Consider the following 18,446-nt stretch of genomic DNA (forward strand, 5'->3'; position numbering starts at 1 on the left):
GGTACTTATCTCAGATAGGTACTTACCTCAGATAGGTGCTTGACTTCCAATCTATAACGATAGATAAAGCGGATATTCTTTTTTAAAGGATATTTATTTACTTTTTATATCAGTAACTTTTAAAACAGCTTATAATTTGGCTATATTTAGATATCTAAATATAGGTGCCTATATGACATTAAAATTCTTAACTCGTCGGAACCTCTATTGTGGGGAGCCCCATGGCAGTTGCCCCAGTTATCCTCCCCTAAATCTGGCATTGACCAAACTTTTAAATTTTTATCATGTCTGAACATTGATAAGAGGTAGGTATAGTTTTTACACCACTGAGGAAATACGTATCATTATCTAATAAATCCTTCCAATAATTTGTACCTATATAGCCACTAGCACCAACCAGAAGAAGAATTAACCTCAGATGAGAGAACTGGAGATGAACTGGCGAAAGATTTTTTCGGGGATGTAACATTTATAAAGAGTAACCTCTTTGGTCACGGCGGTTTCGAGTGAGATATATACCTACATGTAAAGCGTAATGACTGCCTCTTTGATGTGATGACTAGGATATAAGGCTGCAAATCTTATTGTTACGATACAAGCCCGTGTAGGTCTAATAAAATATATAAATTCTCAGTGACAATGAGTTTGGAAAAACCGTTGATCTCACGCTTTAACTTTCGGTTGTGTGAGATGTGCTGGATGCCATCCCATCTGATAATGAGTGCGTTCACTATAATATGTCTTACGCATTTAGACTTTTCTTGGCAATGGCCGCCATGGCGAAATTGGTCAGGAGAACTTCCCAATACGTTACGTTTTGACGTAAAATAATTTATTTTTGCTAACATCTATCAACGTGATTGCTGATTTCGTCTTATTTAACATGTTTAATATTAGTAGGTATCAAGAAGCCTGGATTGTTTCATTCTAAACTTATTATATCTAGCTTAACCTTATCTAAAACTTATAATGTGGTGCCAAAAAGGTAACAAACCAAGTCAACGGCACGGACAATGTCTGTGGAAATACAATTGTATGAAATAAAAAAAAATATTGGCCTTCGCTGTTCTCGGTTATTAGAAAGATAATTGATGGCTTTTGGGGTAATGTTGGCTACTGTTATGGGCGGAGCTAGATGTAATTAGGGTCCTTCATTTGAAATAAAAACGTATTACCTACCTAAGTAGACGTTGTGTTGTGTAATGTGTAATAAATTCTAGGTAAAGGTAGGTTCTAGGTAGGTAAAATAACCAGTCAACTACCTATAAATTTCTTATTTAAACTTATGAAAGATATTGCACTGTCTGTTGATCTCTTTAACTTTTTTAGTCGGTTTCTACCTACCTTGATAAATTATTGAATGCAAAACAACCCTCCGACTTCTTTCGGTCTCTCTAACCATACAAATATTATAAAAAAAGGAATGTAATTGTTAGATACCTAAGTTGTCTGTCGCGCTTTTAAAATTGGACAGAATCATTGGACATTGCATAGTTATGGATTTGTTTAAAACATAATTTTACTTTAAATCTCAATATTTTCATACTAATATTTGTATCTACAAAAAAAAAAAAACATTTTACCTTACTTACTTACGGGGTATTTATTTACGTTCGTACTCATTTTATTATTAAAAAAACTTGTAAAGATCAAATTATGTGTGGTTTATATTGTTGGTAAGCGTGGCCGTACGAGCAATATTTATCGCCACTATGACTCCAAGTGATTCATGATAGCCTCGTCTACTTAGTTTTTCAACTTTCCCGATTTCTTCGTCAAAATACTTAATTTTACAAGTAAGACAACTAACTTAATGGTATTTTGGTTTGCACTTTATAAAAACCCTTGTAGGCGTCGGAGCCGATGATACCTTTTTTCCACTGTGGGGTGTGTCATTACTAGTTGATATAGTTAAAGTTCTCCCGTTAAAAATGTCCCCAATTCTAAACGTTTTCCTTAATTAAGTTCATTCCGTCGCTACACTCAAGTTTAAGAAAACTCCAGGATCCTAGAGCTTCGCTTCCACGGCCAACCACTGTATTTTGCTTTCTTTCAAAGTGATTCGAAAACATTTAGCCACAACTACATATTGCATCAGTTTGTCTCTGTTTCGTATTTTTAAATAATTTACCATATCCTTACTTAGCTATTCCTAAATAAATGTAAATTATAGGTCGGTAGGATATAAAGGTAAAATTTGAATTGAAAATTATTAGGTCCATTGCTGTTTTTTATACTTTTATCTACTGAGATTGAAATATTTCGTTTTACTCAGAATTCGGAATTTACGTTAATTTCATATTATTAAATAACTACCACATTTCATTCAAAAAGTTAGTTTTTCATTTGTCCTGTTGCCGTTCACTTTTTTTTTGATATTGCTATTTCTGTGACTATCGAAAAATCGAAATTGCGAAATCATCATTTCTAATGACGACCGCCGAGAATATTGTATGAATTGTATCTATCCTATCTATTTTAAATTAATTAAAAACATGATTTAGATGAGTAGATACGTAATCTAAAATATATAAAATTAATTTAAAAACGAACTTATTTATAATTGTGTTTAATAAATTACATTATCCATTATTTATTAATTAGTGAGTATTTTATGAGAAAGATATTTCGACAATTCAGAAACCGCGACAGAGCGGCGCCAGCCCTCCGTTTAGGCCTACGTGTTGCCGCTGTAGTGTATCCGCATATCTTACTCGCTTCTGCGCTCCTGGTAGCTCGGACGCGATAAAACGTATCTTCGTACCTATTCGAGAGAGAAGGGGAATGAATGAATTCTTCTTTAGTTAGTTTGTTTTAAGTACTCAGTCAGTCTACTTTTATTGAAAATAAGCAATAATTTAAGAATTTATATCACAAACATAATTTATTACTTATTTATATTTTATTAAATATGAATAATAATTATGAAAAGCGTGAATAAACAAAAATTCCTCTTGAAAGTCTGACCAATGAAAAAAATAATTTTTTTTAGTGTTTCATAAAAAGTAGGTTAGGTTAATAATAATATTATTATTGTGCAGCAGGAAGAGCGTCGCTATTATTATTCGTGTGCTTTTAATAAACAAATCGATAACTTATCTTATTTGCTAGCTATAAATATGTAGTAGTAATAAACTGTACGGAAAATGTACGGAACATAGACAATTTTCGTTAAATAGATCTTTTGTATTTTTAGTTTACTGCAAGTTAAAGATGATATTAAAATTATTCTCAATTGAAGTCGGAATTTCTGCATGTATAAGAAAAAATATAAGTAAACTAAAATCAAATTATCTACGGTGGGTAGGACAACCAATGTCTAAACATCAAATGAATGCGACTATAACTTTACATTTTTAGGGATTAATATTTATGATTTCGTTAGTAAAAAAATAAATTTAAATAGATTTACATACATATATTTTCTACACCAATTTGAATATTATTAAAAAAATGTAAAATTTATTTTTAATAATTAATAATTTATTGAAATAGTTTAAACATGTAAATATTTGTATTAGAATTGATCACGTTAATTAACGTTAATAAATGATTTATATTTTTATGATAATATTATTATGTTATCTATCTGGGTAAATTGTTTATTCGGAAAACGTCTGAACTCGGCAGTCGATATAGTTAATTGCGCCGCTATCTACTAGATTTGTTTATAAATTATATATATATATTTTTTGTATTATAAATAAATAAATAATAAATTAATTATTCCAGTTTTAATAGACAAGTGTGCTAATTAATATATGATATTGAGATATTATTAATTATTATCCGTAAAATGTTTTATTTTATTATTTTGTTGCTTATTTAATTTAAGCAATAATTTTAAAAATATGTTAGTTAATTAGAATGTATTGTTTTTATTGTAATTCTGTATATATATAGGTAATTGCTATTTCACTACACAAATATAAGTATATCAATTACATGATTGTGTTATTTAAATTAATTTCAATTAAAAATGTACGTTAAATTCAAGACTGTGCGTTCGTTGCATGAAGCCGATAGAGATACGAGTATCTATAGGTATAGGTATATGTATACGTAAATAGTTCAGACGCCATTGTTATCGTAATTTAATGTATTAATTAGGTACAAAAACCTGAGTCACATATTGCTTAGTTACGATATTATAACTAAGAATTTTACCGAATTTATTTTAGGAAAGCAGATGAGACGCTCATCGTTGCGTCACCTTCGTCGATAGATTGCCTCTGTAAGCTGGCTCTCGAAGCCTGGGATTACACGAACCGCGTTGGCTCGTGATGACGAAAGAACGTCGTGGCGGCGCTGCCTCGTTTGTTAGGACCCTCTCAGCTCCACCAATAGTGTGTAACTCCCGTTAACCCGTTAGTATATAATCATAGGCTATAGGAACACTCCAGGGCCACCTAAGGCCACTTAAGAAGAATAAACCACTTCTTTATCTGTCGAGGTGCCGCCAACCAAAGGTATGCGATATATCTATTGTGGTTGTACTCCGGATTACTCACTTTTCAAACTAGAACACATAAATACAGACTATGACTGTTTGGCGGTAATGATTGGCGAGTGTGTGGTTCACCGATTACCAACAGACGTTGGTTATTAAATTTGAAATATTATAAAACAGTATTTTCCACTGTGAACTATTTTTTTTCTTTTATAGAATACACATTTATACTTTTTCTTATCTAAAAGTAGGAAAAAGTCGTATTGTAAATTCCCTCAGGGATCCCTGTTGCTGTCCCCAGAAATTTAGTCTCGATTCTTAGTATGCATTGTTTAAATAAAACTTATTTAGAAGCAATGTAATTAAAATTACAATCTCGAAATAGAAAGCATTTTTTTCTCTATCTTGTAAAGTCAATGTGTTGCTCATGCTCTAATAAAAAAAAATACGTAGAATATTTAAGGAGAAAAAACAATTTTATAAATACTCTGATATATAATAATTTTGATATTGGACTCTGAATTAACAATCCATAAATATTTTTCATTTGTAATTGTCCTTCTGATGTTATATCCATGACTGTTGCTCTACCAACCTAATCTACCTCTCGCATAATACGCGTGTGACTTTCCGCGCAATTAAAAACTAGAAGATTATAGGAATTTATTTATTTATTTGTAATCAACAGCGTTTTTCAAAACATAATTATAGTTTTACATTGATTTAAAATGTAAGGCCAAAAAGATTACAATGTTTAAAGTATTGAAAATAAACATTAACAGAGTGACTCAAACAGAAAAAATACAAAATAGAAACGATTAGAAACCAAACATTAAAATATTGAAATATTATTAATAAAAATATTATACGAAATATTTATTACACATTTTATTATCCTAAATGGTAAACATTGTTTGGAAGCTCACCCGTACGGGTTCTATAATATTAAAATAGAGATCCAAAACTACTGAAAAAAAAACTTACGAAACAAATAAATATATCTTACGAAGTAAATTAGCTGGTAATGTAAAAAATACCAAATACTTAAAAAAAATAGTTCTTGAATTTTCGATTTGCGATTCCTTGTAAAAATATTAATTAAATAATTAATAATATTTATTATATATAATCTAGTTGTATAAGTGTCAAAGAAAATGTTATGCATAAATTTAAGTAACATTATTAATAATAAGGTTGGTAAATAAAATTGCGGCCTCCATTAGGCCTAAACGGCTGTCTCCTCGGCCCCTAAAGCAGTAAAGTTTATAAATGCAAAGCTGTTATACCGTATCAGATACGACGTAATCATCCTTAAAATTTAAAAAAAAAAACGCGCCGCAATATAAAATCTCCTTTCTAATTTATACACTTACAAATTCGGCTCGTATCGGCGCCCGCTTTCTCGCGGGTCACGAGTTGCACACTTCACATCCGTTCTTTACTGAATGCACAATAGGAATCCTGTCGTCTCTTTTTAACTTACTGCACTCTATGTCTAGATGTCTCCGTCTCGCTCGTGCGACGTTGCCGGCTCCCCTCGTACGACGGAATGACCTTGTCGCGGTCTGGTGCCGTCGCGATGTTGAGACTAGGTATAATTACTAAAGATTAACGCTTTATGTCTGAATTTTTTAACAGCTATGATAAAGTGATAAATTTAAAAATGGATGGTATTATAATTCATAAATGCCGAGTAGTTATTGTTTTCATCGAACAGACTATTCATTAAGCTGTAATTGCGCGTGTTTAAATAAATGGGTTGTTAATATAATTTTATAATTAGTGTGTTTTTTTTTTTTGAAAACGTATTTGTTTAATTTATTGTAATGTAAACTTCTCTATGCCTGTGTTTATGTATTATGTATTTACTATGAATAATGGATAATTTTGTGTGAATAAAATGGCTTGTAGACAATTATTGATATTTTTATTATTACTACTTGTATCTAATGCTGTATATTTTTGTGGAAGGTTAATACAATAATATTTACCTAATAGAACATAAAATTATCTCTCAGAAGTAAGAAGTATTCAGGTATTTACTATTGTTGATTTTTTGTCTGCCACGTTTTTTTCACATATATGTAGGTAAGTATCTTTTAAGTATAATTTTATACTAGTGAACTAAGATGTTAAATCCCTTGTGCTTGAAGTAAATCTCACCTCATAATCTCAGTGTACTGGTTCACTCATCCTTCAAACCGTAATATAACAATTGGTAGGTACAAAGTATTGCTGCTTGGCAGTAGAATATGTGACAAGTGTGTGGTACGCAGACAGGTTTGCATAAAGCCCTACCGTGCCAAATATGGCACCAAATGCCAAGTATTATGAATACATCTTAAAAAAATAGAAATTAAAATAACGTAATTAATATTAACACCCGTTGGTCCGTTTAATAAAAACCATTTCTAGTAAACTTTTACTTGTTAGAAAAAAAGGAACGCTACTATTAGCTTCTGTTTCTTTTGTGAAAAAATATAGGCACCAGTTTCAGCATTTAAGAGTTAAAACCGCCACATGTTTTAAAACGAAACAAACAATACGCAGCTGAAACTCTCGAAACAAAGCGATGGAAAAACAAAAAAATGTGAATTAAAATGGTTGAATAAATGTCTACGTAAATGGTGCAATTCACAGCAGTTTCTATTCGAACCAACAAACATAAATAAGATAGACATACCTACATGCGTGCACGCACATATAAAACGTTATCGATCATACAACATTTTTCTATTTGATTTACTTTATATTTATTTATCATATTGTCAGCATAACATTTTATGCAGTGAGATAAAGCGTGACGCTGAAGAGATATTTAGTTGAAACAAAGAACAAAAAACTGATTAAATGTTTATCTCATCTAAATTTTAATTATGTGGAGTCCTAAAATTTCCAGAACAATCTGCACGCAGGTAAAGGGGATAATAATTACCTTTAACTTTGTTAATTAATGAATTAAAATCTTATGTTAAGAAAAAAGTATAATCGATTATATTCAATACAAGGAACATACTCAAAAAAGACAATGAAAGCGTGACGATGAGAATCAAAACCACGAAGGAATAACAAGAACCAAATAAATAAGAATAATGTAGTTAAAAAAAATATGAAATAAAAATGAAGCTCAATTATTAGATCATGATAACAAAGCCGTTAAATATTGAAAGAGATTCGACGACAATAAAGGTAATAGGTACGTGTACCCAAATAATATAAATTGAACCTTACATTTCCTGTAACTATGCATAAAGCGCCATTATTTCTTATGAATGAGTTACTTAAAATCGTAGAGATAAAAATTTAATCAAAGCGAGAAGAGGTAGCTATTATCGTCGAGAAAAAAAATAAACATCGACGTGTTTAAAATGCGTTCTGAAACAAGTTTTATGCGAACATTGCAAAATCAAAGCATCACCAACTAATTTAAAGACTCGGTACCAAAAGAAATCACTGTATGGTTGCATGATGCGTCCTCGCATTCTGTGAAACTCTGAATCCTTCATATAAACGGTGGGATGGGATTCCACCTTTCAGAGGACTCTGTGGTTTGTTCCGATGTAACGTTGGATGAGCGTACGTGAACAGTCCACTTTTTAGTTCATTTCTTTACATTATAAAATTGTTCAATTATTAGACAATGATAAAAAAATAGAAAATAAGAACAGTAATAGTGAGTTCATCTGGGTAACGACTTCAGACGGATTTACGCTATTCAAATAATGATCCCGTTTCCCCTCAGTAATCATGTCATAATGACCCGTCGCACAGTGAACAAGGGACATTACAATACGAGAATAAACAACACAAATGTGTCTGAAAATCTACATTGTGTTTCGGATAAATAGTTTAGATAAACATGTAAGTGACGATAAATATGTATTACGATAAGAAATATTAAGCATTTTATCCGATGATTGCGGACACAAAAATTAAGCACTGAATTTTCATGTGTTTAATTTGTGCATATATTGTTTTATTTGTGCATCCTGCATTCGGCAGCAAAGGAAAACATCGTGATTTGTGCCACATGTATATCTACCAAAGCAAAAGGAGGCCTTAGCCTATTTGTCATTTACAACATTGAAACTAAGATGTTATGTGTCTTATGTCTGTAATTATAAATTAACTCATTAAATAAAACAAGACAGGAATAAAATTCTCACCACAATAGAATAAATCAATAAGTGACGTTCAGTATAAATGTCTTTTATGTTTAACAGGATTAATCTATACCTTTATTACATTGTATTCATTCACGAGTTACAATGTTGCCAGTCCGTGACCTTTAAACACAATTACAATTATACCATTATTGTTGTAACAAAATCCAATCCAATTATTGTATTTTTATTAATATATAATTTCTAAAAAATGAATTAAAATGATATGCATTTCGTAGAAGCATATTTACTTATAATAAGAATACCTACATACTTAATCATACTATAATTTGGATATTTTCTAAAAAATATTTGTCGATGAATATCCAACGGTACAAATTGTTTGAAAACAATTTAAGACTATGTAATTAGATCGCTTAATCGTAATAACTTATGTCTACGTACAAAAAAAATCTTAAAAAAATTAATCGGATAAAATAAAGTCAGATCCCGCTAATTATGAACATCGAAAATAGGTATACGGTTTTCTAAGATTTCGTAAAAAATAAGAAAATTAAACTGACTGAGCGATAGTGATCGAAATTCGGCCACAATAATTGAAAACTTATTATGATAAACATACATATATATATATATATTTCAAGTTTCAAACATAGTTTTTTCCTCGACTCTTATTCCCAATTTTTTTACGCTAAGCTAATAAGCTGTTAACAAACAGAATAGAAAACCTACCTACATACTAAACTGTTTTGTCTATATCCAATGAATTGGAAATTTCGATAAGATACGATTCTATTATTATCTATTTTACTTTCTAATGACAAGTCAAACAGTTTGTTTATTATTTATAACAAAAGGTAATAATGAACACGTAGGTCTAGAAAGAAGATAGAATATAATACTTTTTGGAATCTCAACGATCTTTCGAGATCAGTGATAACGCTACTTGACTCGACGTTCACTGAATAATTTCCTCTTCCAACATGTAAACAACATATTTCCACCGAGAACAGAATAGTTTTAACACTCGGGATAGTGATAAAATATATTAAGCCTTAATACTGCAGTCACAAGATTTAATTTTATCTGAAATCAGTAATGAAATGAAACGTTAGTGCGGTTCGTGGTTGAGGTTTATTTTTGGCTGCGGTAGGCGGTCGCTCGAATGCACGGGGCTTTTTTTTAATCTTTCATCGTGTTTTTGTTAGCCGGCTTTGGTCCGCATTTAGCCCGTGCTTCCGGCTTTTGTGCAAGAATCGTTTTAATCAAAGGCCTTACGATTTGATTCAGCTTGTGGGAACTCGTGTATCTATACTTATATTGAGTTTCTCCTTTTGTTTTGATTTTAATTAAGTCAATATTTAATCGATTTTGAAAATGTTTTTGTTTTTAAAACATTCGAAGAAGCGAATTAAACCTATTTTCATTAAATATTCGCGATCATACAAAAAAATTGCATAAAGCACTATTACATTATGCACTTGAATTTAGATTAGGTATAATACCTAACGTTAAATTGTTAGAATTCGCCGTAGTAAGGATATCGTTAGAAGGCATGTAGGTACAAACACACACGAAAAGTAAAGCAGAGAAAAGTCATGACGATAATTGGTCAACTCATCCAGCTAAGGTATTTAAACACAGGAGTGTTTCTCGATATATATTCAAGAATACAGATAAACCAATTTACTAAGATAATAAATAATAAGAGCGTTAATATGTAAGAGTCACTAACAGACGTGGCGTCGCATCAACAGCGATTCAATGATCAGGAAATAGGTATACTTAAATTAAAACTAGGCCCTTCTCTCCAACGCAGTGGACATTTAGAAACGAGCCACCGGTTCACCCTACAGTATTCCGTCCGTTGCAGAGTGAGTTGAGATGACTCAGTAGATAGAACACATGGAAAGATCATCTTCTAATCTAGTCAACTCGTAAAACATCGTGATGAAACTTGCAAGTGTCGCCTGGAACAGTGTGCTAGAATAAGTTGCCAAATTTTTATGCCATTGGTTGGCGGTCGGCCAAATTGGTTACCTGATGGGTAAGTGGTCACCACTGAGTATAGACATTTGCGCTGTAAGAAATTTTAACCATTCTTTATATCACCAATTTACCACCAACCTTGGGAGGTGAAGTGTATTTTCTAATAAGTATTGTAGTTTGGGGGTAGAATATAGATGACTGTTTGGTACCTAGCAAGACGAGCTTGCACAAAGAACTAACAAGAAGTAATTTCCTTAAAAGAAGTGGAGGATTTTGTCCGGATTTTTCTGTTCCTAATCGTCAAATTACTGTTGCCCCGTGCCGCGTCGATTTGTTCGTCTGATACAATATTTGTTTTCACCAATAGACGGCATAAATCATTAGGAACATTAAGTTGTACAATTAATTATGGTTTCTTGTAAATTGCCCGGAATATAACAATGATTGTCGAATGATGCCGATGGGAGCTTACTGGCATGCCATGGGTAGACCGATCGAGTTATATCTATTGCGATAAAAAGTTTTAATGTAAAGTTTCATCCCATCCGTGCGAAGCCGCGGAGATATTACAATATATTTTCTATGCTTATTTTCGAGCGACAGCACACGCACCTATAATATATATTTCTGTGACGTCACCAAACTATACCGTAATTTAGGTACATCATTGCATGTATTATGGTACAGCAAGACTTGTTGAATTCATAGTAACTGTATTTTGCAATCACAACACTTTTATTAAAAGACGCGTGCTAACTCTAGGTCGGACTCTAGGTCGTATAAGTTCATTATAGCATCGTCTCCGTGTATGGTAGCTTGCTCTAATACCTATATGTTAAAGTACGGTATATTCATACATGTGATAGGCTACAAACTAACAATGTATAAGTATTAGTATTCCCTATTCGTAGGGAAAGTACCACATAACGCAAAACTGGTTTCGTGTCCATTACATAAATGTCATCGGAATTACTATGACGGTTTGATTGATTACCGTATAGATTTCCTCCGATCTAACTAATAATAATAAATAACAGAAAGTAGGAGTGGTTTAACGTTACTTCTCTATTTTGTCACTCGTAACGCCATCTAGTAAAATGTATGTGAACTATTGCGCACGCATGCGCGGCTTACGTTTAAAGGCGCGTCGAAGTGACATTCAGGTTGACAGATGAAGAGCATTGTGTGCGAGCGAGAGGGAACAACAACAAGCGGTTTCCATCGATTCGCCGGTCGGCGCATGTCAAGAACGAAGCGCTACCATGGTAATGAGGTGTATTTTATTTTAATGTGGGCGTTTTATTTATAGCATTTTCTATTTTTAGTACATTTAATGAAATGGATGCGTATCCATTTATTCCTTTAATACAGGATTCCATTTCATACAGCACAATTTTGATGTCGAATGTATCTATTTTATCTATCTAATCTTTATTAAAATTTAATAAATATATATTGTTAAATAAATACTTATTCTGCATTGCAACCAAAGTTTTCTTGACATTTTATTTTTAATGTTCTCGTTACATTCGTACACTGTACATACCGATGCAGATGCTACCCATATTTTTAACATCAATAGATAGATATTTTTGTCAATGTGTTCAACCATAACCGGGGTTAATATATTTTTATATAAATTTCCTGTGGGAATCAAATCATTTTATTGAGTTAAATTTTCTCGTATGTGTGTTTATTAAATAAACACATATACAAAAGTTTTTTTTTAAGTGTTACTACGCTGCCAAACTCACATGATAGTCACCGCATTGCTTTTATATGTAGCTGTGTAAACTTAATTTGAATAGGTTTTTTTTAAACTAAGCGGCACGTGAGTGACTTTTAAAACGTTAGTAGGCGCTCCCTTTCAAGCTACGTTAACGATCGATTTTTCCTAACATTCATATACACGATCTAACCTTTAAAAATGTATCTGGAGATACATTGTCATTATTTTTTTTTATTTAATTACTTACAAAGATTATATAAATAGAAATGTAATTTTCCCATTATTCAAAGTATTTAGTTTATGTTTTGTAGATTTAGAATTTACTTTATAAAATATTATAAATTATAAATTTAAAAAATATTATATATATATTTAATATGTGTTAAATAAGTATTTAAATGAAACAAATTACACTTTTTAAATATTTTTGCTGTTTATTTTTACAACAATAAAAATTACTTATTTAATATCGATATCTCGAGATTAATCGCGATTATTTTATACCTAGCACATCAGACTTATCGCACACAGACCAAATGTACCTCCCACACATAAAACCAACCGATACGTACACTAGAATACGTCGAGACAAATCCTTACACACAGACACAACACGTTACGCAATTCTGAACCTTATAGTTTTGGCACCCTCCGTTATGTGCCCTACATTTACCGATCCGCGGATAACCTCAAAAAATGAGATTTTGAACGGAACATGTCATGGTTTTTAGTAATAATTGTGATTCTATGTTCTTATTGTGATTATAAATTGATAAAGTTATTGCAATATTACAAGTTTAAATGATAGTTTTATCACCGAATGTGATTTGAAGTTTTTTCGTGTAGCATTCGTTTCAGTTGTGTATTTCGTGTCGAATGGCGAGAATGTGGCGTGCCAAACTTATATTGTTACACGGTAATTTATGATATCGTACGTACCGTGACAATAACGTGATATAAATGAGTAAGAATTGTGATATCGAATAGAAATGAGCGTAAGTAATTATTTATTTATTTAAAAAAAAAAAACCGTATTTAAAAGACTATAAACATATGTTTTAAGTGTATCGTAATCTAAGCTTAAATATGATAATTAGGTGTATAACTACATTATTAATGTTCATATAATATTATGGTTAAAAAAATTGATAGAACTTTTGGAGACAAAAAAAGATTTCAGTACATTTCAAAACATACTTTTGTTGAAGAAAAATTAGTTTAAGCTTAGTTGTGACTCATAATAATCATTAATTTATGAGCTTAGTTTACACTGTGCTTGTTATCAATCATAAAACGTATGAAATAAATGACAGGGATATGATTCCTTTATCATTCTTATCGCACATTATATGTCGTGGCAGCCGAAACAAATCCGATAAATAGCGCAATATCAGTTATAATATGACTAATATGTACCCATCTATCCTTATGTGATTTTTAGCACCATCCTTCTGTTCAATTATTTGAACAAGAAAATACTTTGTTGCAAGTTTTGTTAACTTAAGTTTAATAATATAATCATCTATTTTCTTTTTGATTATATTACCTATCTGTATTTTATTTTAATAACTAATATAATAATTAATTAGTATGCTTACTATTAAAAAAATATTTTATTATTGTAATAATAAAATATTTTACATGATTATTTTCGATCTCTTCATTTGCATCGAATAGATTCGATCACGTCACTGATTATCCTGGAATGTAAAACTAACTATATTTATAAAGCTTGACAATTATCGTGTCAGTATATATTCACGGTAAAATGTATAAAATAAGTCGTAAATAATAATTACACAAGATTAAGCGGTTTGAACATATTTACCATGCAACAGTTACGTTCAACAGACAATGCGAAAAGAAAAAACTTGTTGGATATGGACATACGTAAATCATATCAAATCAAAATATACTTTATTCAAGTAGGCTTTTACAAGCACCTTTGAATTGTCATTTAACAAACTATAATAAGTGAAGTTACCACCGGCAGATTCTACTGAGAAAAACCGGCAAGAAACTCAGTAGTTACTCTTTTTCAACATTTAAAAATGCAGTCATGTTAGTTAAATGCAGTTATATATGTATGTAATATATTCTGCCTGGAAGTCAACAAGTATTAAGTCCACGCTTTTTTATCATCAATATAATCTTGTATCGAATAAAATGCCTTCGTTACCAATGTATATTTTTACAAATGACTTGAATCTATGAAACGGCAAAGTTAAAAATGTCTGCGAAATTTTATTATATTATATAAATAAAAACATTAATATTAATGTTTACGTCTCCTTGTAACTTAATAAATAATTATTTTAAATAAGTATTTTACAGCTAAAACGAAAATACATATCGTAGGCTTAAAACGTAAAATTAAGATAGGATTTCTTATTCCCATTGAAATATAAATTTATATTGCTCTTAAAATTTCTATAAGCGAAATATTTTATCGCATATAAAAAAACCATACGTTGACACTTTCTACACGGGGATATATTATTTGAATTGTAACAAGTCAAGTTAATCGAGGGGTCGCTCAGCGCCACCAGTTGAAAGCTTCTGACATTGACCTATTTTTATGTAATGTCATGTCATGTCACTTCATTTGTCTGTAATATCTTATACTGTCTATACAAATGAAGCTATAAATAACTGATAAGAGTAAGTATATTTAAAGTACTATTAATTTTTGAAGCAAATTTTAAGTTAATACTAACTAACATTTTGACAGTGAAACAGTAGTTACTTGAAATCTTTCCACTAGTTTTGCTTTTGTCACAGTACGAATGATGGCCATTGAAATTCCAAGTAGATGCGAGAGATGGCGCTGTAACATAGAAAATAAAACTCAATTTTTTACCCTTTGTTAATGAATCCATACTAATACTATAAATGCAAAAGTAACTCTGTCTGTCTGCCTGTCTGTCTGTTGCTCTTTCACGGCCAAACCACAACCGAATTTGATGAAATTTATTATGAAATAAGCTTGAACTCCAAGGAAGGACATAGGCTACTGTTTATGTCTAGCAGCTGACGACCAACCCCTCTGCTTACAATCGACCGTAAAGCGAGCGAAACCGCGAGCGAAACCGCGAGCGACTAGTTCGACATAAGACATATCGTATTGTGTTTATAAACAAAGAAAAATCTATTTAATATTTAAATCCTATTATATATATAAACATTGAGTCGTTTTCGTTTTTTAACCAATACATATTCAATCCTTAAAAGCTTTTATAGACAGAGTTAATGTAATAAAAAGCAAAAGCCCTCGAAAGACCTTTGAATAATCTTTTGAAGTTTTATATTATTGAGTTTACTTCGATTTTGTATCAAAGATTCAAATTACTCAATACGAAATGTTTCATTTAAAATGTAAATCTTTATAACTATATTATTTGAGTTTGGACGTACGATACAAGAGATAAGAGACAAAAAAAAAGTTTTAGTAGGCAATAAATTCTCAGTATGCCAGAGTTGGGAGGTTCTACCAATCTGTTTTAACTTCCACGCATCAGACTGCACGTAAATCACCTGAGTGCAGCGTCAATGGCTTTGTATGCACAGACCCAATTTGTTTTGCAGAGTTCAGACTTTCGAATCTTGTCGTATTTGTCATCTCATTGGATTATGAGAGTGAAAAAAATTATAGAACAATTGGTACTGTGCATACGATTGTGCATAATATCTCCTTTGAAAATTGCCGCCGCGACTAACGTCACCGTAACCTATAATAGGTTAATCCCAAAATAACGACACTATTTTGATAAAATTAGTTTTTTATTTAATTACTCTACGTTTATTTATTTTATTTACTTAGAAGTCTTTGTTCGTATGTTCGACCACTTATCGATACGAATTAAGTACATTGACATGAAAAACTGTATACATTTTCTTAATTTTTCTTCTAGACATTCAAAATTGTAATTCAATCACCGTAATTCGAAAATAATTACTTACTTCACATAAAATTATATAATAGTATTTTATTTAAAATTGAAAATGTTAAGCGTACATACCTACGTATTAAATTTAAGGGAATCAAACTAAGTGCTTCTTAAGCAAATTTTGTTTAAACCTTAATAGATAATGTTAAAATATGACCTTTGACAAATCTTTGAATATTGTATTTAAAAAAAAAATGGCTTATTGTAGTCATAATCCTCTAGGAGTAGGCTCTTCTCATGAAAGGTCGAACTTGGCGGATATTTTTAGCGGAACAAAATAATATGCGAGGGAAATATCTCCTCAAAGGGAGAGGCGGCCTTATCCCAGCAGTGGGAAATTTACAGGCTGTACATGCGTGCTATACGAAGATTGGTTTTACTTTTCAAGACACGGAATAGTGCTAATACCTTACCAGTTATTTCTTTACAAAATTACTAATTATACATATCGGTAATAACTTTTATTAAACGACGTTATAGTACAACAGTAAGCCATAAAGGTTACTTTGAAACAATAGACACCCATAATGGGATCGTCAATGTTACGCTGCGGAAGAGTCGACATTAAACAATGTATTTTATATGATCATGTTGTAAAATTAATGTAGGAACATATTTCAAATTTATATCTATATACGTCATAACGCATTCGTAACAAAATCAGTAAGTACTTATAATGTAACGTATTATTTGACTGTAACTTAGCCACTTTGAGTTAATGCGTTTTACGAGGAATTAAAAAAAAAGAAAAGAAACAAAGTCACAGAAAGTATTATTTGTAATATATGTTTATTTATATTTTTTTAAACATAGTCTACGCCACAGATTTAGAGTATGCTAGATATCGCATGCTCATTAGACAGTATTAAAACCGAGCGTGCCTTCTTTTTCATACCTACGATGACGTCATCAGGCCATACTTGAACATCATTATAAATATTTTAAAATAGTACATTTGTGCAACAAAATGACTTACCGATGGCAGGTAAAATTAACTCGATTTACTGCCCTAGAAGAGTTTTCATAGTTTACCAGTTGTCGCCCGCGGTTTTGCTCTCGGTTTAGGGATTGGTCATCAGGTGCTAGAAATAAAGAGTAATATATGTCCTTTTTTAAAGTTCAAGCTTGCTTCATATCCATTATTCAGTTATTAGACCGTGAAAGAGCAACAGACAGATAGAATTACTATGGAATTTTTAATATTAGAATAGACTATCCGTTATCTAGATACACGAACACAAACTAAAGTCAAGCTTTGTGCATAACACGAACTTAGGGCACGCTTGGTTTTACGATTTGCGGTATCTAGCTAATCAAAATATGTGGTCTACGTTATATTCTATTGACTCTCTTCGGGATGTTTTTAACAAAGTACGAATAATCACTGTTGCGTCACAATATATTTACAAAAATATTATGTATATTCACAGTAACATTTCACATGATCACTTTGATAAAATCAGTGATAATCATTGTATGTGCACAAGAAATAAGGATAAGCTTATAACGCCAAGTTTCCGACGCCGCAAAGTCAATAAATCATTCTTGGGGCACGGTATCCGCTTCTATAATAAAATTCCGCATTTATTTTTAACTTTGCCGTTTCATAGATTCAAGGCGATTGTAAAAAATACATTGGTAAAGAAGGCATTTTATGCGATACAAGATTATATTGATGATAAGAAAGCGTGGAGTTAATGCTTGTTGACTTCCAGGCAGGAGACATAACATACATATATAATTGTATTTAACTAACATGACTATATTTTTAAATGTTGAAAAAGAGTAACTACTGAGTTTCTTCCCGTTTCTCGGTAGAATCTACATTCTGAACCGGTGGTAACTTCACTTTGTTAAATGACGATTCAAAAGTGCTTGTAAAAGCCTACTATAATTTGATTTTGATTTTATTCTATTTACTATAATGCCTCTAGCAGTCTGAATATCAACTGCGTATAACGCTTTTGACATTCTCACTCTAAGGCTTCCGTAGAGAAGTAATAAAGTACACGAATAATAGACGTACAAGAACTTCAGCAAAACGCTCTTTTAATCACGCACATATTTGGTTCAAGGAAAAATAAAATGGTAAAAATAAATTGGATGTAATTCATAGCTTATCCCAATTTCTCGTTGATTAGGTCACACGCCCACCGATGTAGATGAAATCTCATTTGCCTTTTCAAATTGCTTTATCGAATAATGTT

General features: G+C 31.3%; 1 protein-coding gene across 1 annotated transcript in view; it reads left to right on the top strand.

Annotated features, from left to right (window-relative positions):
• Nucleotides 1-12,869: 12,869 nt before the first annotated feature.
• Rab26 overlaps nt 12,870-18,446 on the top strand; it is a 77,794-nt gene continuing 72,217 nt past the window's right edge. The window contains exon 1 of the mRNA XM_026639403.2: nt 12,870-13,287. Within this exon, the coding sequence (XP_026495188.1) occupies nt 13,282-13,287 (6 nt within the window). The 5' untranslated portion in view covers nt 12,870-13,281. The remainder of the gene's footprint in view (nt 13,288-18,446) is intronic.

The sequence above is a fragment of the Vanessa tameamea genome, chromosome 8 (assembly GCF_037043105.1).
Source record: "Vanessa tameamea isolate UH-Manoa-2023 chromosome 8, ilVanTame1 primary haplotype, whole genome shotgun sequence".
In the NCBI taxonomy this organism is placed as follows: domain Eukaryota; kingdom Metazoa; phylum Arthropoda; class Insecta; order Lepidoptera; family Nymphalidae; genus Vanessa; species Vanessa tameamea.